Source organism: Ammospiza caudacuta, chromosome 5 (genome assembly GCF_027887145.1).
Source record: "Ammospiza caudacuta isolate bAmmCau1 chromosome 5, bAmmCau1.pri, whole genome shotgun sequence".
Classification (NCBI taxonomy): Eukaryota; Metazoa; Chordata; class Aves; order Passeriformes; family Passerellidae; genus Ammospiza; species Ammospiza caudacuta.
In genome coordinates, this window is record NC_080597.1 from 61,310,481 (window position 1) to 61,333,407 (window position 22,927).

General features: G+C 38.6%; 1 protein-coding gene across 2 annotated transcripts in view; it reads right to left on the bottom strand.

Moving 5' to 3' along the window:
• The window catches only part of TAFA5 (TAFA chemokine like family member 5), a 395,269-nt gene that overhangs the window by 277,665 nt on the left and 94,677 nt on the right, over positions 1-22,927 (bottom strand). Inside the window, exon 1 of one of the 2 annotated variants that reach the window (XM_058805782.1) lies at positions 7,208-7,410. The exons of the other annotated variant lie outside the window; for it this stretch is intronic. Coding sequence (XP_058661765.1) covers positions 7,208-7,298 — 91 coding nt within the window. The 5' untranslated portion in view covers positions 7,299-7,410. Of the gene's footprint in view, positions 1-7,207; positions 7,411-22,927 lie in introns of those variants that run through there. 2 annotated transcript variants of the gene reach the window in all.

Consider the following 22,927-nt stretch of genomic DNA (forward strand, 5'->3'; position numbering starts at 1 on the left):
TTCCCTCAAATCGGCTTGCATTCATTGCTTCTTTTGATCTCCCCACTTTACAGAGAGGATGGTTTGTTATTCTCAAGAAAAAATTTTACCCACTGAAATCTTTTATCATGCTAGTAATCTCTTCTCTAAACTTGGTAATACTAGTGTCTTTAGTTCTTTTTTCTAGGTCATATCTCCTAAAGATTTAGCTATTCCCTTTGTTCTCCTGTGGATCCACTTAATCTTTTCTCATGTGTGACTACAATTAAACATGCAGACTTTCAAACACCACACAGCCTTATGGAACGTTAGAAAAAAGCTGAGGTTCAGAAAATACTTGCCCATTACAAATAATTTTTTCACCTGATAAATTAATACAATCTCCTTTCCTTTATATGGTCAAAAATAATACATCACTCATGTGAAAACACACATTAGTACGCAGTCTGCCTTTAGAAAATATTAGTACTGTTTATTTCTATATTAATTTCCTGTTTGGACATATTCCAAACATGCTACTCATTGCTTCTCACAAGACTAACAAAATTAGTAGGAAGATCTATTGCTCTGAGTAAGATTTACTTGTGAACTGATGTGGTGCCAAAGGTAAAATATAATGAATAGGCAGATTCACTATATTGTGTTGGATTTCTAGAATAAGCATACAAAGCACATTTAGGCAGATAAATGAGTTTTTTTAAACAGAAGCTATTATCACTATGGGTTATAAGTAGCACGTGGATGTAATTTGTAAGAAAAATAAATCTTAGCTAAAATGCAATATTGGGTGGAACAGATACCCCAGTTGGCCAGTCATACTTGGCTGAATGATCAATTCCAACTGGGATATCTAAATACTACCAGAAAACAAATACTGTTATTTTAGTTAGTACAACTGAGTTGTGTCTTTTCTTCGTGTGATTATAAAGAACATTTTTAAAATATATACACTAAGAGAATAATTTTATCTATATTTTGACAAGTGAATTTAAAAAAAATATGGCTTCTATCAGCAATATTATATTGAACTCAACTTGTAAATACATGCTTTTTTTTTTTTCATTTGGCATTTTTAGTTCAGTTTCAAAAAGTCTCAGTTGTGTGTATCTTGTTTGGGCAGTTTAATATTTGATACAATGTATGCCTGCTAAGAAACAAGAAAAATAAATATTAACCAACAGATCTAAAAAGCATGCACTTTTGTATGATGTGACTCACTCCAGTCTATAGCACTGCCTTTAGGAACAGGTAGTGCTGATAAATGCTGAGAAAGGTCAATAATTCATCACTTGTGCTCCTGGGCTATGAAAACAGGCAATCCTAAAAAGGCTACTGAAAAATCTCTTGCTAATGGCTTTTTTTAAGTTGCTCAGTGGGGAAAACTGGGAGATTTATACCATCGATGGTGCAGTTCCCTGTGAAGACAGACAAGTCGTTCATATTTAACACCCAAAGTGAAAGACTATTTCAAAGCTTCCTCCCATGGGCAGAAAACCTGTCAGACTCCCCCTCTTGGTACATCCCAGCACAGCAGATTCACACAGAGAACATTTTTCCTGCCTCCCTGAAAAGAAAATGATTGAGAATTTTGTTTGCATTGCTTCCATTCACTGCTACACCTCTCTAATCCTATTGAAACAAACAAGCAAACAAAAAACAACGGACTGGAAACATAAAAAAATTTCAAATACAAAGATATTTTATCTCAAAGCGGGACCTCCTCTTATTTTTCTGCAGCTCCAATGTGCCACACACCATCACACAGCCACTGAACTGAGTCTTTATTCTATTTAGTTGCCATAAAACTATATCAAAAATGAAAAGAGAGATTGGATACTTTTCACATTTTTTTTCCTATATAGCCCTTATTCAAGCTTAGGGCTTTTCAACCACCAATTCTGTTTCCTGGATGGGAAGACCAAACTTTTCACTTCTTCATTCTGTGCTTCCCTCTACGCTGATGTCCTGCACTGAAAATATCATTCATATCTGCCTCTTGACAGCACCCCTCCAAAAAGTGTATGGGAGACAGTAGAAAAAAATTCTACTACAGTGCATTAAATGTAACAAACCCTTCAGCAAATTTGCAGCTCGGACACACCGTCCTCAACTCGGTTTTACTATATATAGGTAACATATGCAGCACATCTGGTATGCAAGGTATCTTACTGTTTTGAGACACAGGTAAAGCATAAAAGAGAAAACTGAAACAATAAAACAAAACAAAACCTTTTTTACCCTCCCACATTCTTAAAAGCAATTATCCTTCTGCATTTAACTGGTTCAAATATTTTTTAATGTTTTAAAGATAGAAGAAAAATTAAAAGATAGCAATATTATCTGTCATACTAAGTCACATTCAAGTTCTTTCTAGGAAAATTTTGAGGGCCAAAGACTCAAAACATTTTAGAAGATAACAGCTCCTTTCCTCAAAAGGTTTTACACAGCAATAAACATTAGCAATACCAGCTTCCTCAAGCCATCAGGTTATATGAGCAGAAAGCTCTTTAAAAATCATCTTGGGTATACTGTCAGTAGACATTTTCAAACATTAGCAGAAGAAGCAGCAGAGTTCTTCGGGGTTACACAGCTAAATAAAATATATGCCCTGTTATTGTCAGTGTCAAAGCGTACATGCTAAAAACAAAAATATGCAAAAAGTTTTTCTGTAGTTTTAGAGCAGGATAAAGTATTTAAATCTGTATAAAAAGTGACAGAAAAAAGATATTAAGTATAAAAGTTAGCCAGGTTATATTTTTCACTATTGTGACACTAACTTCTATAAAGAGAATTGACACAGAAGTGCCTACAAGTGTAACCAATAATTGCTAATTTTTGCCTGAGGAGAAAAAAAAAGGTAACTATGAAAAATTTGCTAAACAGATACCTTATTCATATACATAAGTATACAGTAAAGCTGCACAAATTATACTAAATTTTTGTTTATAGCCATAATCATCTGGTTATAAAAGAACCACTGGAATTCTCTTGTGTCTACTACTGCAATGTATCAACAGAAAATCAGAGCTTATTTTACAGATCTTACTGAACATCTATGCAACAGATTAGGAATCTAGTTTTGAGATCTGAATATTCCAATCCTCTACACTTTAAGAAAGATTCTTGAGATTTAATCTGCTTCTGCTCAGTCTCTCTCCAAACAAAGCTAACATCAGCCAAATCTCCTAAACCATTCAAAACATCAACACACCTTTTGATAAATTAGACATTTCTATCCCCCAATGAGCTAGCAGGAAAGCTTTGAAGTATATCCAGAGCTGTAACACACCTTGGCTGCCATGTACACACACCCTCCCCAAGTTACTCCATAATCGCCCTACTTTCCATGAGACTCAAAGACACATTTGGAAACTGTATAACTGTATCCTTTACCTTTCCCCATCACTGCAGTGTCTGAATGGTTAAAACTCTCTCTACATGAAAGAGGTCCTTGTCAGGGGCAAAGAAGTTCCCACAATTGATGGAGTGTAACATCAACTCAAATGTTTTTTAATTTCTCTTTGAATGTGTTAAACAATATTAGATAATGAATCACCTAAAATCAGACGTGGGTAGTGAATAAACTTGGTTACTTTTCATTTTCAATAGTTATGCAAAAAAGTTTTAGATACTGAAATTTTAAACACTCTTTCATACTGACTGCAGCTGACTAGAGTATGTTAAACTGCTTTGCTTGAAGATCAGACAGGCATGGGACTGCAATTATATATCACAATACCCTTTTCTGGGTTCACAGCTCTATTCATCTTTTAGAAACACTGAAGGACAGATTGGACATAGGGGAACGGATTAGCCACAGGACGACCTGTATTTCCACACAAAAGCCTAAGTGTGGAAAAATGGCACCCTGTGTTACCCATTCTTCACTTCCTGAAAAAAACATATTCATGGAAATAGACATTTCAACAGCTCTTTCCCACTCATCTCAGAACAAGCGTTCATTGTTTCTCAACACCATTTATATGGTAGCAATGTAATGCTACTACCAAACTGCCTCAATCCACAAATGTATATAAAAATATTTAGGAATTAAGACAGGCCCACTTCAGCACAGGAACTTAACTGAAATCAACTTGAAAATTATGAAAAAAAAATCTCAGTTGGCTATTGCAACATACAATCTCATATTTATGAATGGGACTGAACGAGGGTTTGGTTCTGGTATTAAGTTTCAGCTGGCTGTCATGGGAGTTCTACACACTGTAGCCACACAGTACAACTGAAATTATAAAAAATACAATGTGTTAATAGACCACCAGACCATAACCTACCACATAACATCAGTAATTCCAAGTGAGTAAAATGAAAATGAACACAGAAAAATATATATAGTAATTATATAACTTTGAATGAAGTGAATATTATGTCAGTTTTCTGTTAAAATCTAGCTATGGAAAAATACCACGCAGTAAATATTTTGAAAGATGCAAAATTTGAAAGAATATGCATTAATAAATCAGGCTTGAACTTTAATTAATTTTACATGTCATTCTTCTGAAATCAATTGTCTTGCATACGACAGAGATGCCTGGTGTATGGACTTGTACCATCAACTTGTCTCAGGAGATAGGTGTCATCAGCTAATCTGATCAAGCTACTCAAACTGGTGGCTTATTTGAATGTTCTTTGGGACAACAGAAAATTATCCTTCTGCACAAGCAATAATCAAATTAACATGTCCAAGCATTTAACTTAGGAATTTGACCACACAGCTGAGTTACAAACAGCAAGCCTGTGTAGCTCATTAGGCTCCAATGGGAAATTAATCTTTTGGCCAGGAAATCAACAGTCTAACATCATGTGCAATGAGACATAGCATTCCTGACTTTTTATAAAATTATAATGTAAAGGGAAACTCTGGCATCAGAAAACTATTTCAAATCTTATGAAGGTAGTGAGGTAATCTCACATGTTTCCTTCCTTGTACATATTTACTTAATAAACAAATGTGGTAGGCATATGGTTAAATTATTTGCTAGTTCTTTCCTCACACTTTTTGTTTTCTTATTTAAAGTAACATAAAACATCAGGTTCAAAAATGGAAAAAAAAGTAAAAGTAAATCTTATTTTGCAAATTGCTTACAATATATAGTTTAAATCCAGTGTTATCTATTTCTCATTATTTTATATGCCTTCATTTAGATATCTTATGCTTAAATAATTCACTTTTATTGGATATTAAAAGTTCTTCATTTAAAAAAAAAGCTCAGTCATACCATGCATATCTTCATTCAACTCCACCAAACTATTTCCTGTCTTTATTGAAACCACAGGGAGGAAGGAATACATACACTGCTGAAGTAATTGCATGGAAAGGGCCAAAATGCTATCGTGGAGATTAGCACCTGTCAAGAAAAGTCTGACAGCTGTCCCAATATATGCAATTTACAGTCAGTATATAGTTTTCATTGCTAAAGAAAGAAGAAATGGTTCAGGAACAAATATAAACAAACTGATCCAATTAAGTTATCCAGCAAGATAAAGAGCTTCAGTTTGCTGTCTGCAGTCCATATTAAAAATGGTTATAATTGCTACAAAAATGTTAAATGTGTTAAAAGTCCTTCAGGTACCGCCATGGGTTCTGCTTTCATTTGCTAGCTTTCTATTCCCACGAGGCAGGATGAAATATTTTAAGGGAAACAAAATGCTTCTTCTTTTGAGGATTTTTTACAGTAACACAGACCTCAAGCCCTAAAAGACCAAAGAAGAAAAAAAGCAGTATAATGGCAAATAGAGTAAAAAAATAGCCTGAAAGTCTGCAAAATCTCCTCAAAACAGGCCCTGTCAATAGACAGATACATAAAAATACAGTTGTCTGAGCATTTTAAAAGAATGTTAAATAAGTTACTATGTGGGAGGCATTGCACACAATGCAATTACAGCAAGGATAGGTTTCTTAAAGGAGAAATCTTTAGCACTGGAGGTATCTGAATGATGTTCCTAAATTAACCAAACAGAGTTTGTTAATTTCAGAAAAAAATATCTGTGAAAACATAAGAGTCTCATGCTTTGCTTAGCCTGACACCAAATTAAAATCAGTACTGATGCTTCAGAGGTTGCAAGGCAGTCACTTTGCCCAGCCTTGAGTGAAACTTTGTCCCAGTCACAGAAAAGTTTTTTCCCTGCTTTACACAGCCAGCACTCCAAGCTAAGCCTAGCTCCTTTTTCCTCTAGCTATATTCTCAACTACAATGGTAAAAAAAGAAAAAATGGATTCACCAAAACCCCATATTGTTTTTATTTTAGTTAATACTGCTTAAAAAAAAAGACTGGACTTTCTCATACACCACAAAATATGTATACATTTTTCTGGATTCACACTTGAATCTCAGACTAGAGTTTGCTATACAAGTAACAAATGGACTAGTTATTTTAGCAGTAGAAGAATAAAAGAAAATACTAATTTCCTGAGGAAAGAAAACAAAACAAAAAAAGGAGCAATACAAAGGTTACTCCCCAGGAAAAATCCCTCTACTCACTTAATCAAACATTTTTTTTCACCCAATTCAAGTAGGAAAAAAAAAAAAAAAATAAGAAAAAAAAAAAAGAGGAAGGCCTGTCCGACAATTCAAATTATTTTCTCCTAAAAAGTGTAATCACAGTTTTCTGACCAGAAGGTGGAAAAAACAGGAGCCTTGAAGCCACGCAAAGGCCTTTTCCCGTATCGGGGCAGCGAAGAGAAGGAAGACGCTGAATGCCCAGGATTTGCTCTGCCCTGCCCCTTCCATAGAACTTTAGTGCCATCTATTGAAAATGTACTGAATAAGGAAGAGGCAAAGGATGCCTATTGATTTGGTATAAAAATAAGACGTTTACTTGTTAAGGGTTTTTTTTGGTTTATTAATATTCCCATGATGACTACTGTTTTGTGGTCATCTGATAGCAACAAATATTTTCTATACACTATACGTGCCCCATAAAGAAATGAGACGTCAGCTAAAACATCGAATATAAACATCATACAGATTTCATATATATATATATATATTTATATACACATATAATATATATACATTTAGCAAAGATGTAAGTCTAAGCCTACCTATTACCTAAAGCAACAAAACTGAGCAGGCTTTAACGGAAAGGAAAAATAGCGTGGAAGCACTGCTGTAAATAGAACATACTGGAAACAGTAAAAATAATTAAGGCACCTCGTAAAGATCTTAGTATTAAAGAACAGGATATGTAGACATGCACATACAATTACCTTCTTTAAGAAACTGTGAGTGGATGACAAATATAAGAAAACAGCAGATCGCTGCTCCTGCTAGTGCCCATAAAGCTTTCAAGAGCTGCATCTCGGTCTGAAACTCAGTAAATACCCAGAAAGTCACACAATGAATTTCCACAGCGATGCATCAACGCTTCCCTCTGTGCGCCAGGCGCGGCGGCTCCCGGCAGGGACCACGCTCCCGAGCAGGGCGGGCGAGCCCGGGGCTGCGGAGGAGGGGCCGGGGCTTCACACCCCGCGCGGGGGCAGCGGCAGCGCCGCGCTCTCCTCGCCGAGGCGGCCGGCGCGGGGCCCCATGAATCAGCGCTCCGTCTCCGCGGGAGCCGCGGCGAGCCGGCGGCGGGGGCAGGGAGCCGGCAGCGCCGGGCAGGGTTGCGCAACAGCGCCCGCTGCGCCGCGGGGGCGCGGGGCCGCCGCTCAGGGCGCGCCGCCGCCGGCCGGCGCGGGGCGCGCAGGGGCCGGGCCCTCCCCGCCGAGGCTCCGCGGGAGCCGCTGCAGCATCGCCGGGCTGCGGGTGCCGCTCGCTCGTCGGGCCGCTGCTCCGCTGCTCGCTGCCACGGCTCGGGGAGGAGAGAGCGAGCGGGGAGGGGAGGGAGCGGGAGGGAGGGATCTCTCTTTACTGCAACTTCTCCCGGCTGGCGGCAATTTGTTGCACCCCCTTCCTCCTCCCCCGGCTCGGAGATGCTCTCCAGTGCGGGTGCGAGGGGCGGGAGGGAAGTCAGTTCAGCCCGCCGTCCCTGGCAAACGCGGGGCCGCTCGGGGGCTCTCGCACAGATCGCTGGTCTGCCTTCGGGCTCGCACCTCCGCCGCCGGGGCTCCTCGTCTCCCGGCCCCCCGAGGTCCCCCAGGCGCCGTGGCTGGCCCCGCTCCCTCGCCCGCCGTCCGCCCGCGAGGTCGACCCCGTCCCGGGGCCGCGCCCCGGCGGTGGCACCGCAGCGCGCCCTCCGAGCAGCCGCGCCGGGCTACGGCGGGCTCCCTCAGTCTACAGGTTGATGCCTCTGCTGCAGCAATCCCCGCGGAAAACAGGAGCGCAAATGAAAGAATCTAATAAATCAGCGTGAGAAAAAAAGAAAAAAAAAAAAAAGAAAAAACACAGCCTACAATAAAAAAAAAAAAAAAAAAAAAAAACCCAAACCCGGAACACCAAGGCTGTGATTTTGCTGCCGCCCTCCCACTCCAGGGGAAGGAGCCTGCCGCGGCCGCGGCTGCCGTAGAGCAGCCGGGCGGGGGGGCGGGCAGGCCGGGGCGGTGCTGCGATGCGGGGCCGCTCCGCGGGGACTGCGCGCTCGATGGGACGCGGTGTCGCCGCGGGCAGGGACAGGCGCGGCGCTCCGCACCCGGGGCCCGCCCCGACGGCCGGGGCTGCCGGCCGGGGCTCCGAGCTCGGTGCGCGCAGGCGGCTCGGCTCGGCGGTGCGGGGCAGGGCAGGGTTAACAGCCGCATACCGAAGTGCTGCCGGCCGTACAGGGGGGCCGCCCGAGCCGCGCTCCCTCCCGGTGCCCTCTGCCCGCGCAGGCTCCGCGCCTCTCGTGTTCAAACGCCGCGCAACCTCCGCGGTCGCCCGTGTCCCGCGGGCGGAGCGCGGAGCAGAACGCGGGCGGGGAGAGGGGCTCGGCGGCGCAGGGCAGGCGCGGTTCGCTGCCCGCGGAGCCTGCGAGCACAGGGCTGGCGGCCACAGCGGGCTCGGCACGGAGGGACGGTGCCACGGCCGGCACGGCGGAGGGGCCGCCCGCCGTGCGCTCCGCCACACGCTGCAAGTTGCGGGGCTGCTCGGGCTGGCCGTAGGCTCGGTGCACAACAGTGACAAGCACGGTCACGCACCGACGGCCAGTGAGATACCCCGGCTTCTCCGGGACAGACATCCATAGTTTTGGAGGTTTAAACCAAGTCAGGGAATACTTGACCGCTGAGAGCTTTGTTTTCATAGCATCTTGGTTACATCTGCATTTATGATGTGGATTGCTGTTTTGGTTTTTTGGTTTATTGTTTGTTTTGGGTTTTTGTTTTTGGTTTTTTGATTTGTTTTTTATATTTAAGTATTTGCTTAATTTTAAGAAACCAGGAAAGGGTTCCTAGATATTTGAAAGGACAAATTAATAAAAGATCAGTATTTTTATTGGGCAAACATCTCCCATGCTGTTGATGATGTGTCTTAAACTCATCCCTATGCCTTTTCGTTTTTCACGGATAGCTCAGAGAAACATTAAAAACAATCATTTTTTGAATTTTAAACTTCACACAAATCCCTATAAACCCATGTATTGCATTTACTATATTTGAAGATTACAGCAATGCAATGTTAAAGCAATGTCATAGCTACACTAGAGGAATTCCACTGTAAATCTTTCATTCCGAAATGTACACTTTGGTGAGAAATTTGCCATGCTTGGGCACAGTTCAAGTTGTGTTTTGTTTGTTTATTTGTCTTCTGGGTGAAAGAAAAAAGTGTCGAGTAGCTAAAGAAAATTCACACATTTTATACTTAGGCAAACAAATCTCTCTCCCCCCCTGCCCCCCACCGACATACCAGCTTTAAAATCCACAGGTAACTTTAAAATCCATAGGATTTTAAAAGTGTCAAACTTCAGAGTTTACACAGTCCACAGTAAGTATCTTTTAGTCTGAAAACATTTAGAGAAAAATCCTCTGAAAAATTTTACTCATTGCTTTCTTTTTTAACTAAAAGCACATGAAGATCCATTGTCAATGGGTCAGAACCCTCAACAGCATGTTCCTTGCTCTTTTTGAGGTGCAAGATGGTGCTTTCTCTCATTTTAAACTTGTCTTCTCTGAGCTTCTGAATTAGACAAATACGCCTGGGTTTCTGTGGCCTTTAGGTCAGACCCTTCATAAACAAAACATCAGAACATGGCATTGTGTTCCCTGGCCACAGCAGAGTCACTCTACTTGCACACTAGTGGAAATGGGAGCAAATCTGGTTCAGCACTCACTGTACGGACATATTTAGTCTCATAGCAACAAAGAACTCCAGAAGACTTCCCATTTGAGAGGACAGTGGTACCTGGCAACGCCACTTGCTGTACTACATATGGTTCACTCTCAGTTTTGTGTCTTCTAAATAGCTTTGGACTTTTCAAACAGGGTGAGTCCTAGTCAAAAATATCCATCTTCAATTTCTTTACTTGTTACCTGCATAAAGATTTATAAAATATTAAAGATAACTCAAGCTACCCATGTAGACTTTTCAGGAAGACTTTTCTGAATAAATTCCACTGATAAAAATTCCCCCTTATCTTTCAGCCGATTAAGATTTGCATCCCCAACCAATGGAATAACACCTGTCAAACGACTTCTAAACTGCTTAGGCCATAACAGATTTGCAGACCTATCTCTGCACTTCCAGGTTTTGTGCTGACCCCATTCATCTCCAGCAATACAGAGGCAAAAAGCTGTGATCCTAGCAGTAGCTCTTTCTAGGGAACCACTCCACAGGGGTTTTCCCCATTATCTTTTCAAGCTGAAGGAGCAATGCTCAGCACCTGAAAGCTGGTAAAGGATGGTGATGGCATTAGCAGATATTTCTGATATAGAAGGCTTTTGCAGCTGGGAAGAGAAGTAAGGAATACATTTTCCTGGTGATCAGGGAGCAAGAACAAATCTGTAAGACATAGAAGATCTTCTGAGATCTTACAAGAAAGCAGCAGAAAAATAAGTGCATGATTTTCAAATGTGTGTTCTCTTTTGGAATTAGAGCTCATTTTTTCTTTTTACAAAAAATTCAGTTGAGTTCTACAGAATTACTAAAACTGGAACTCAGTAGCAAAAACAGCAGCCTTTGCTCAAGTATAGAGACTTGAAAAAATTATCCATACTCTGCATTTAATTTTGTGAAAAGATTCTACCAGACTCTGTAAGATTTATTCTTCACTACTGAGATATTTTATAAATAAAGATGTGCTAAAATTCCTGGAAAACAATCATGATCAGATTGTATTCCACATACCTAGAAATAAAGTCCTACTATTTCCAGCTGTATCAAATGCCTTTTGCATAACCATTTTACTCCTGTTCATGCAATAAACCCCCAAATTATGCATGGCCAATGCAGATCTAAATGCAGGAGCACAAGATGTGACGTTAGCCTATTTTAAGTAATGAATTTGGAAACTACTTCTGGCTTTGGAAAAAAAAAATAAGACAATAGCTATTATTAGGTTATCTAGACCAAACTTTTGCCAATGCCCACTGGATTTCATTTTTGTCACTTTTGAGTTACTCAGGCAATAGTCTGTCACCAGCCACTTGAGGTGATTATTCCAGCCCAGTGGTTCTCTCAGCTGGAATGTTTCTTTTGATGCTAAGTTTAACATTTTATTTTGTTGAAATTCACCCAGTTCATCTTTCACATAAGCCTGCAGTAGCATAATAAATCCTTTTCCATTTTGAATCTAACCAGAATATAAGATATATTGAATATATAGGAATGAGTACAGACAATTATATTTCCACCAATTAGTTTTAGCAGCATTTAAGCATTTTTTTCCCTCTTCTTTTCTCTGCATACCAATGGCTGGCTGGCATTTCTTTACTTTTGAGCTAGGCACAACTACAGCAGTCCTCAAAATTTTATTCCTGGTCTTCAGCTGATGCTGGGTAACTGCCACAGAAGTAGAAATTAACATCTAAAGAGATGCTATTGATCTCTGGTTCGTGACATGATGCGGCTACCATAGGAATCACACATACATTTGATTATCTCTTTCCATGAACACCTAAAATTTTCATTTTTTTCCCTTGACTTACCAGAGTAGGTGATACTTAATATATCTTTAATATTTTTGACAGATTATATGCTGCTTCCTGTCTTGTCTCCAAGTGGCAGATTCATAAAAGGGATAGCACAGCATAGTTAATTTAGAATTACCACTGTGTAATCTCCTTGCTAACAGTGTGTGTTTACTTAGAACTTTTGACAGTTTAGGGTTTTTTTTTTTAAATAATTTTGTTTAATTTTGCTTCTCAGTGGCATTATTTTGCTGTTCATGTCTTCTTCCTACCATCTTATTGGCTTTCTATTCACATATGATTTTCTTCCTCTTTTCTGTTTATAAAGATTTGGGCCAGCCAAATGTAGACAGTTTTCCACTGGGAACTCACTGAACATTCTCCCACACAGCAGTCACCATTTGGCAACAGCTTTTGGCCACTACCAAAAAAGGAGCTAAGTTAGAGGTCCTGTGAGACCACTCTGATCCCTTGAACCCCTGAATTCTCCCAAAACACATATCTGAAATCACACAATGCTCCAGCACAGGCACTGTGTGTAAGTGTAGTGTGCTAGGTTTGCTCATGGAGGCCCCCAGAGCCCTGGGGCCTGGCCACATTGCTATTGTGTAGTGCTCACACCATCGCTGCCAGGGCGGTTCGTTCCGGGGGAAGGAAAAAAGGGAAGAAACTCCAGAAATTCACCATTTTGTTCTGTTTCTTCCAAAGCCCCGTCGAGTCTGTGCCACGGCATCAGTGCGAGAAGCAGCCGGGGGAATGGAGCAGCAGAGCCTGAGCTGAGCCCAAGCTGAGCCAAGCCTGGGCTGCGCAGGCAGGAGCTGAGCCAAGCATTGCTGGCCACAGTCAACCCCAGCAGTGCAGAAAGCAGGCAGCATGATGGAGAGGATTTTGGGGGTTTGTCCATCATTGCTTTTCATTGTCTCAGGCTCAGGGTTGGGGAATGCTGGCTGTGGAGTGTCCGCCACCTTGCCTTAGTCTCAAGAATAATTGTGAGCTGCTTCTGAGCTGCAGGAACATTCCCCATCTTGTCTTTGTCTCAGCAGCCACGTGGAACTAAACTGAGGTGGTAGTGAACACCCTTTGTGTGTAAAGAACCATCTCTTCCAAATACTTTTGTTATTAATATTGCTGCTGCTACTGTGCATTTCTTAAGCCACTGCTCTTTGCTTTCAGTAAATTGTTGTCTCAACTCACAGTCTGTTTTTCTCCCTCTCTCACCAGATGGGGGCTGGAGAAAGGGGAGTGGCTTATTTGAGGTTTAATTATCAGCAGGTGTTAGGCCACCACATGCAGTCAAACACTGCTACCATATTCCTTCATCCATACTGGATCATCATCCTCACATCTGCCTACCAAGAAATCTCCCCTTATATAAATCAGTTCAGTTCTGAAATGTTGCTTTTGTCCTCTCTCATTTTGCTTTATATGCTCCACCTGTTACAGGAAGCACCTCAATTTGCAGAAGCTGCTCTGACACATTTAACAGCACAATTATAGATGACTTGGTAACCACCCATTGACTAAAAATAACCTAGCAACTGAAGACACACTTGGGTATTTATACTTAGATATCCCAGAGGAACCCTTCACAGCTCCTGTAGCTGGGGAAAACATATGTATCTCACCAAATGCAGTAGGCTAGGAATCCTCAGGGGTGGGGGCGGAGGGACGTAGGGGAAGTGATAACATTGCACAGCTGAAAGATTTTCCAGACAACACTCTGCCAGCTAATCCAACTCCTATCCAACTAGCTCTGCAATTAAGGTTTCCTACTGAGAACAACGACAGCATTATGACCTGGGGAATTTTCTACACAAAAAACCTCTTTGCATCTGGGATTGAAAAATTTAGAGCCTTAAAATCCAGCTTGTACATTGATGGTATTTGCCACCATTACAGATCCTAAGGAACTCTAATGCCAGTATGCATATGAGAAAATACGTGAGCTGTGATGAATGAAGTGCCAATGAGGAGGGAGACAGGCAGCATTTCTTCTGTGAAGAATCTGCAGTTCTGAAACTCATTCTTGCCTTCCAAAGTATGGACTATTTTATTTTTTAAATTCAAGATGTACCAAGTTGTCATACAACCTGTTCAGAAAGAAATATTCTGATGTCTTAAGAAAGTCGTGATTTGATTTCTATTATACATTATTACATATGCTATGGCTGCCTGTGGCTAGTTTTATATTTGAGCAGAAGAAGAAACTTGGAATTTAATGGAAATATCCCTGTGTATCTTAATGGAGAACTTGTATTACTGCACAAGTGTCCGCCCATCCTTTTTCTGCTTCTTGTTTTTTCTCTCGTTTATCTATGGCTTTCATCCATTCCTGTCTTCAAACTGTGCTTTTATTCACCCTAAATAGCAGACTACAGCAACAAAGAGAACTACTAATCTCAAAGAGAGACTGGACAAGGTCTTAAGGACCTTTCTATCTGCCTTCCGTTTTAAGATTATTGTCTTGAAATGAAAATGAAGTTTTCAAGATGAGGTTGGATGGGGCTTTGAACAACATGATGTAGTGAAAGATGTCCCTAACCATGGCAGAGAGCTTGGACTAGTGATCTTTGGAAGTCTCTCCCAACCCAAACCATTCTGTGAGTTTATGATAATTCAGAGAGAGCATCAAACTCTTGAAACTCACAGTTAAGACTGTGCAAGGCATTGGCTCAAACATTCCAATGACTGTAGGGCTATTCACAAAAATCTCAATTAAACTCAGAGGGCTTATCTTGATATTTTTACTTTTTATATATTTTAAGATCATCTGGGCTTTTAAACACTTCTTGAATTAAAAGTGTTCAGTCTTATTTTCAGAAAAGGGATTTGTATTTTAACTGTGATGATTAACCACATGAAATTAAGGGAATGTGGTTATGATCCATGTTTCCAGCATCAATTCTTGAGGGTCTAGCTTAAAAACACACAACTAAAATGCTGCAACATTCAGGGAGTAAGTTCTTAATTGAGAATGAGACCCACAGAGAAAGCCAGGCTGAATACACACAAACTCTATGAGCCGTGTCACAGCAAGCCTTTATAGAATGGCCAACACCAGTGTTGCATGGAAAAGTGAATAAGCTAACAGATTTGTAATGTCTGCTGTTTTCCTCCATCTTAGTGGAGGGGGAAAATGAAAAAAAAAACCAAAAACAAAAACAATTCTACGGAAATGAATTCTGCTATACAAACTCATACTCACTGGCAACTCAAGCAATGAACTCTTTGACCTGTAGTTTTAACTTTAACCAGAGAACCTCCTTTGCATTTCTTTAGATTTTGACTTTCCACATTCTTCAAAATCTGAATGTTACAAAAATTGATCAGGAGCTGAAGTTATGCCACTTGAATTCTTTCCATTAGCAATTCTTATTGTAGTATGTATAAAAGGGAGCTGCAGCAAAAGTGGTGCATATCCTGAACACCACCAGGCTCCTCCACAGTAAGGTAGAACGGGTTCTGAACATACAGGGAAGAGACAACAACTGACTCTAATATTTGAGCACATTGGGTGATACTACTGAGAGAAGTAATCTTTGGTTGTTATTAAGCTGGTAAAGGGGAAACAAATATTTTTTCAGACAAATGTTAAGTGCAGATGGTTTAAAATTATTCAAAATCTTAAATAAACAGTTAAAATTGTTACATGCACAGAATTAACAGTTATTACATTTTACATATAAATTAAAATGGGTTTACCACTATGGCACTTTTTAACCTAATAATTCTCGTGTTTTCAAGAGATTAGCAGACTATGACATTAAAAGAGAGAATTTTATAAAAAGTTTCTTCTTGGTCTGTATTCAGGAATAAGTAAAGGTGAAGTGGTTGTTAAATATAAATCTTTAATCTGAGTATAGAAATTTGTTTGTCATTCTGAAATATAAAACAATAATTTTACAAGCCATTCATGTATAATATAGTCCACTTGATAGTAAAGAAAAAGTATTAGTGAAAATCTCTAGCTATTATTAAATGTGGCCAGTTAATACTAAATGGTATAAGACATTTTTTTTTTCAGTTGGAAGAAATTGTATTATTGAAAGGTAATCTCAGGTTTTTATTGGACGCTGTGGAATTAACACACTGGAGGCCTCTGTATTTACACCTGGCTAGGATAATGGCAGGAACTGTAGGTTAATAGAACTTTCTCTTGCATGCACAACCTATTCGTTATTTGCTTGTCTGTTTTTGTAGGAAATTTACTTCTATCAGGAGTCCTATAACTCACTGTATTTGAGAAAGTAGCCACTGCGTAGAACCTTTTTCACAAAACCTAAACATACTTGAAGTGCCAAACAACCTCTTTGATTTTGTTTTAAATCCTGCTGTTCTAATAGGAAACATTTCTGCATGCTTACATTATTTTGAAATAGAAAGCTTTAATTACCACATGAAATGGAGCATCTTGGATTTTTGGCATTTAACAAAAAACCAGTACTAAAATATGACCCCTGGGTCATGGGGCAGTGACAGTGCACAGCCTGAACTAACTTCTGTAAAAATCATGGAGATATTGTAGCTGATTCAGCTGCATTTCAGCCAAAGCATTACAAAGAGCATTATACAAATATTGTAAGAAATAAAACATCCTTCTCTACAGCAGAATATACTCTCTCCTTGGACACTGCTTAACCTTAAACAGAGAAGGAATAGAGTGCCAAGTCCTGGAGGTTTTAGCATCACACCTGTGCTGGAATGTCTCAATCATCATCATACTCATTTTCAGGCTTTTAAACAAGAGATAAAAAGCTTTCTCTGATTTCTTAGAGTACACTCAGTGAAAGTCCCACATCAACAACCTATGTACTCCACAGGTGAAAGTTCACAAGCCCTTAAGTTTTCAGTTGTCTGTACATAAATGAAAGGGGAGATGAGCCATGATAACTAATTGTTCCTGACTGAACAGGGGTGTGCAAGGTAATATATAGATAGTAAGGATGATACAGGCATTACAGCTTGAATTGAGTATAAATCTTAAACTAGCAGATTGGTTAAGACATGCCTGCAGAATCAGCTTTGACCTTAAAGTCACAATAAAAATCTGTCTTATTTACCACACCAGTGTACTAATGTACAGGGGTAATAGATGTTAGATTAGCATAATATTATACATTGAATGGCTACTATATTTAAAGTAGACCTATCAGAAGTGGGCAATGATGAATTGAAGTTTTTATGCATGAATTACCACATACAGATTAGATACTGTATTAATTTTTTAAAATACTTGTTACCATTTTTTAAAAGAAAAATATTTATTTTGTTTCGTTTAAAATTTCAGAGGTAACTGAAGTCTATTCTGTCAGTAAACAACAGAATAATAGGTCAGTAACACAGTTTATAAACTCTGCTCTCAATCCATGCCATAGTGCTTTGAGAATGTGTCAACACTCAGTGATTTCCTTACCCAGCTCAAAAGCATCTTGGAGGCACCCCGGGCAATGTCTCATATACAGCCATTGAGGGTTATCCGCTCCAAAATAGCTGTTATAATCTGAATGGAAGAACCATAAATGATTCAATTGAAATCATGGCTGAAAATGCAAAAGGAAATGAACACAGAACAAGCTATAACATTAGTGGGTCTAACAGTGTGCACACCTGAAGGTCTAGAATTGAAGACTTTGGTGTTTCCCTTGCAGTCATCCTACTCTATGAGAAAGCTAATTCAAGATGCTGAGAACAGTACTTACAAAATTGACCTTTACTGTTGGTTAGAAGAGTTATTTTACACCATTTCAGATGTAAACAAAAACATCCAGTCACCTCTGACACAACTGAAGCTTGGTAGAGGCTCTCTCCCCACCTTCTTTTCTCTTTGAAAGACTTTAAGTGTTTATATCTCTCCTATGAAGTAGTTATAGTATAGTACATAGCACCTACCTAGTCATAGCCTTCATAGTAAAACTGTTTTAAATAAAAACATACAGGCTAAATACTGGATCCAAGTGCAGCTTTGTGATTTTTTTTTTTTTAATTTTATGAAGAAATTTGATTGGAATTCTTTTTTTCCAACAGAAAACTAATTGAATTCTTTACTGTCAGACCAGATGGAATTCCCAAAACACATGACAATTGCTTCTATAATCGAGGGACTAGTAAAAAGCAGTATAATTAGTAAAATAATTGTTATGGTTAAAAAGGCCATCTTGGATTTATTTTGAATGACAACTACTTTTTAAATTGTTTTTTCTTTGCCTACACATAACAAATCTTTATTTTGTTCCATTAGGAACCATAAGGTTTTAAAATACTTTGTTTTCAAAATCACTTCAGAGCAATAAATGGGGGGATATAAGAAGCAGGTGTGTGCTTTATGTAGTAAACTGAAATATCAAATAGTATGAGCAAGATAACATCTAATTGTATATTAAGTATCCCCTGAGGGATCAGCAAGGCGATCTGCAAGTAATCAGAAGTTATTTGGTTGAAGTAAACATGTGCAACTGGCATCAATCCTAAAGACATTCCAAAGGTATGAAGATCTTTATCAATCATGTCCTATCAAAATGTATAGAATCCCTATACGACCAATGACCTCCTTTTGTGAGAAATAGCTGCAATTTACTTTGCCAAAAGAGAAAGGCCTTACTCTTTCCAGATTATGTACCCTGCTGCTTCTCATACAGAAAAGCATTCTCAAGAAGGCAGTCCTTAAAAAAAAGAGGAATACAGTAACAGTTCCATTACTTTTTACTGTTTTATTTTCTCTTTCCAGGTATACTACCAAATATGTGTCATCTTCTTTCTGACAGACACAACATAGAACAAAAATACTTTAACAGAAATTTGAATTTTCCATTGTTAGTGGCGATACTTTTTAATTGGTTGACTGCCAGAACTGAGTTTTGAAAACAGGTATCCTTTCCTTTTAATTTTTTTCCCCACACTACAATAATCTTTAGCATCCCAATTATTTTTATGTTATTCATACCATGTCTTAAAGAGGATTAATTTGACACAAAATATAAAATATTTCCTATTTTTTGAGAAGATAAAAATATTCCTTTGAGTCACAGTTTTCCTGAATATTTTGGTAGATATTTTAGTGTTGCTGCACTATGACAAAGTATTTTTACAGGAAATTTCTGGTAACAATGGATTTTACTAAAATAATGTTCAATAACCAGAGACATGAATAAACCAAAAATTGAAAAGGTGTTAGAGTGTACAACTACTGAGACAAAATACTGGCCCACTAACAGTTGTGAAATGAAGCTTCCTCTCTTGACTTCATTGATAATTTTTTCTCTAATAATGCATCAATTTGAATTACAGAATCTTGAATTCTGATTAAGAATAAGGTCCTGCATTTATGGAAAATCTGAAAGACAAGATGGTACTGAGTGTTTTGCTAAATCCAGAAAATAAGAACACATGGCACTGGGAGCAGCCTGATGGTTGTGAATTCAAGTGAAGATTGGGAGTTGATGCTTGTGGCTCCTTTTGTGGTAAGCTTTTACAAGACTGCAATGGTATATTCTTTTATTTTATACTTCCTCTATCCAGAATAGTGTATGTTATGTATGTGCATAATAGAGGACATCAACCCTATTCAATCCCCAATACTCAGAGAGAAAAGGAAAAAAAAAATTACAAAGCTCTTCTCTCTTGCATTGTGAGGAAAGCCTCAACCATAGCAGAATATAATACTCATCTTGAGAAGCATTTACACTGTCACTCTTATGGGAATGTTATTAAAAGCAATTCTATTCACTGCATATTCAAACAACAATAGTGGAGGGATGGACTTCATGGCAAGAAAGCAACCTCATGAACCCCAGCCTGAATGAGGCCTGTTCTTTTGTATGTTTACATCTTCTATTTAAGTGCAATTAACTGAATTCCTACAGTTCAATACTTTTCAAGACCATGTCAATTCTCTACATTTAATGCAGTAGGAAAGGACATAGTATGTGCCCACCATTGGGACATTTACAGAGTCTCTATATCTTCTAATGATTATTTCATAAGCATTTTTGTTGCACTCAACCACTAAATTAGAAAGCTTTGCATGGAAGCACAACAGATATCTGTTTTTCTGAGCATCAAAAGTTGCAGAGCCCTCTTCATTGTCCTTACTGACAGCTCACATTCTTCCAAATCTCTTACTTGTGCAGTGTGTCTGCTGCTACTACTGTCTACAAATAAGAACAAAACAAGCCCTAGTTTGGAAATCTCTCACCAAGTCCTTTCCAAAAGCCTTGGGAATATTGTATACTCTTTTTCTGTTCCTTGATGCTTATGTCCTGAGCCCCACATTCAGATTTTAACACTGACCAGCATTCAGCCAGGAAATTTAAAATGAAGTTATAGTGGCTTACCAATTTACCTCCCATGAGCACCTTGTTAGCCTGGTGTAACTGTGTGGTGTGTCTGAAGTCACACATGTGAGTGAAGGTTATTTCAGAAAGAAAGGACAGACTGAAAGAACAGCCTATATCCACAAGGAAAAAGTAGAGTAGACATTTGAGCCAACTGTTTAACTTTAAAGGCAATTAGGCAATGAAATTACTTGCCTGAGGAGGTAGTTTAGACAATGTAATGAGAAGTGCTTAAAATAGAATAAACTGTTTGCAAGACAGATACAGATGTAAATAATCCTCCATGTTTTGAGCTAGATGAATCAGGAGAGATATCTTTTTTATTCAAATGTCTGACTAAAAATGGTATTCTCTTTCTTTGGGAACAGCTTTCTAACTTATGACTGTTTACACCTGTTCTGAATACTAAAGTGAAACTGCATGCCAAAATGCAGTTTAACCTCACTGTATCATTATAAAGTGCATTTATTCATAACAAGCATCTATGAAAAACTTCCAACAAAAAAGTCCTTAGTCAGGGAGATGCACATTGTTGCAAAAATGGATTGTTTCTCTAAGTGCTTATATGGCCTCATTGCTATAGCATCCAAGTGCCTTACAAACATTAATGAATGTATTCTCACAACACCCCTGGGAGATAGAGATAGTATTATTAGCTAATGCACAAAGGGTAGCTTGTCCAAAGTCACACAGAAAGTCTGTGGCACAGCCAAGACTCAAAACTGTGATTTCCTGCCCACTGCTGTAACCATGACTATATTCTCCTATCCATATACAGCATTTCAAAATTTGTTACATATAACCTCAGATCTTTACACAATAAGCCTTTCTGTTCAGCTGCAGATCCAACCACTGACGTAATAAAGAAAAATAACTTTGTTATCTGGAAGCTTCATTACAGCAACAAATTTGCAGGTTACTCAAACAATGACAGTTATATGGACCATAACTGGTACTGATATATGAGAGCAATGAAAGAGAATTCCCTGATCATCTCATTCAGAACAGAAGGCATCATATCCAGAACATGACTTTGATACCTAAATATTTTCCTTCAGATAATGTACATTATACAGAGAAGTCTTGTTTTGAGAACAAAGGGAAGAAAAAAAAAACAAAAAAAAACAAAAAGAAAGGCTTGCTGTATTCCCCAAATAGTTTCTTGTGGGTAAACTATTTCTGCAATAAAAGGACACACACTGTATTTCTAGTTGTAATGAGGTCAGATCTGGAGGGACAACTGCAGTAAGTGTATTTACACCTGAATATCAGAGAAGAGAATATGGCATATATTCGATATTATTATCATGTAAATATATGATATTGAGACATGATAGATAGATAGATAGATAGATAGATAGATAGATAGATAGATAGATAGAATCGTTTTGCAGTCATTTAATGGATTAATAGATCTGAACAAATGATAACAGGATTACTCTAAATTAGGAACACAGCAATTTGTCTTTTTTTTTGGCAAAGGGGAAGCACAGACATTAATTTTTTTTCTCAAGTGCCAAACAATTAAAAAAGAGAAAATTGTGGACAACTGCATAAATAATAGAAAATGGTATGATGGTATGGTGGATCACTAAGTGAATAGTGATCCAAAAAATACAGTATTATTGTAACAAAGTGAAATATAATATTGGAATTTATTGGCAGAAACAGAAAACAAGGTAAGTAGTATCTCCTGAATTTCCAACAACAGCACTTTTCTCAGTTCATGGCTTCATCTTTTAAGAAAGATGCAGATAAATTAGACCTGGTTTTAATTAGAGCTACCAGATAGGAAAGGGGGTTTACATTAGATACTAACTGAAAACTGTTAGCTCATCTGTCAGGAAAATTAAATAAATAATGGAGCTGTTTATTATTGATAGTGAATCCACATTTCAACACATGTTTAAGAATAAATTAATCCCATTGAGGTGATCCTAATTCTCATAAGAGGATAGGCTAGACAGTGTCCTCAGATCCACTTGAGCCTAACGCATTTGATCACTGTTCAAACAATTATTCAGATCACTTATTGTTCAAAAACTCCTATTGCAGAATCTCCTATCACCTCTCTCCCCATCTCTATTTCTTTTCTTTTCTTTTCTTTTCTTTTCTTTTCTTTTCTTTTCTTTTCTTTTCTTTTCTTTTCTTTTCTTTTCTTTTCTTTTCTTTTCTTTTCTTTTCTCTTTTCTTTTCTTTTCTTTTCTTTTCTTTTCTTTTCTTTTCTTTTCTTTTCTTTTCTTTTCTTTTCTTTTCTTTTCTTTTCTTTTCTTTTCTTTTCTTTTCTTTTCTTTTCTTTTCTTTTCTTTTCTTTTCTTTTCTTTTCTTTTCTTTCTTCTTCTTTCCCCCATCAATTGTCTGTCTTTCAACCCTCCCTCTGTCCTTTCCGTGCGCACTTAAAGTCACACATCCTTATTTGGACTGGAAATTCCTGAGATGTCTGCCTTTAGCAACCTTAGCATGTTAAGGAACATCCTATTCTTAGAGATCAGATATGTGTTCCCTACAGACTACATCAAGGTCTAAATTTAGATAAAATATTCTTTAAGCTGCTCATACTCTCACTACAGGACCAGAAAACTGCAATGCGTTGGTACTTCTGGGTAATTTTTATTATCAT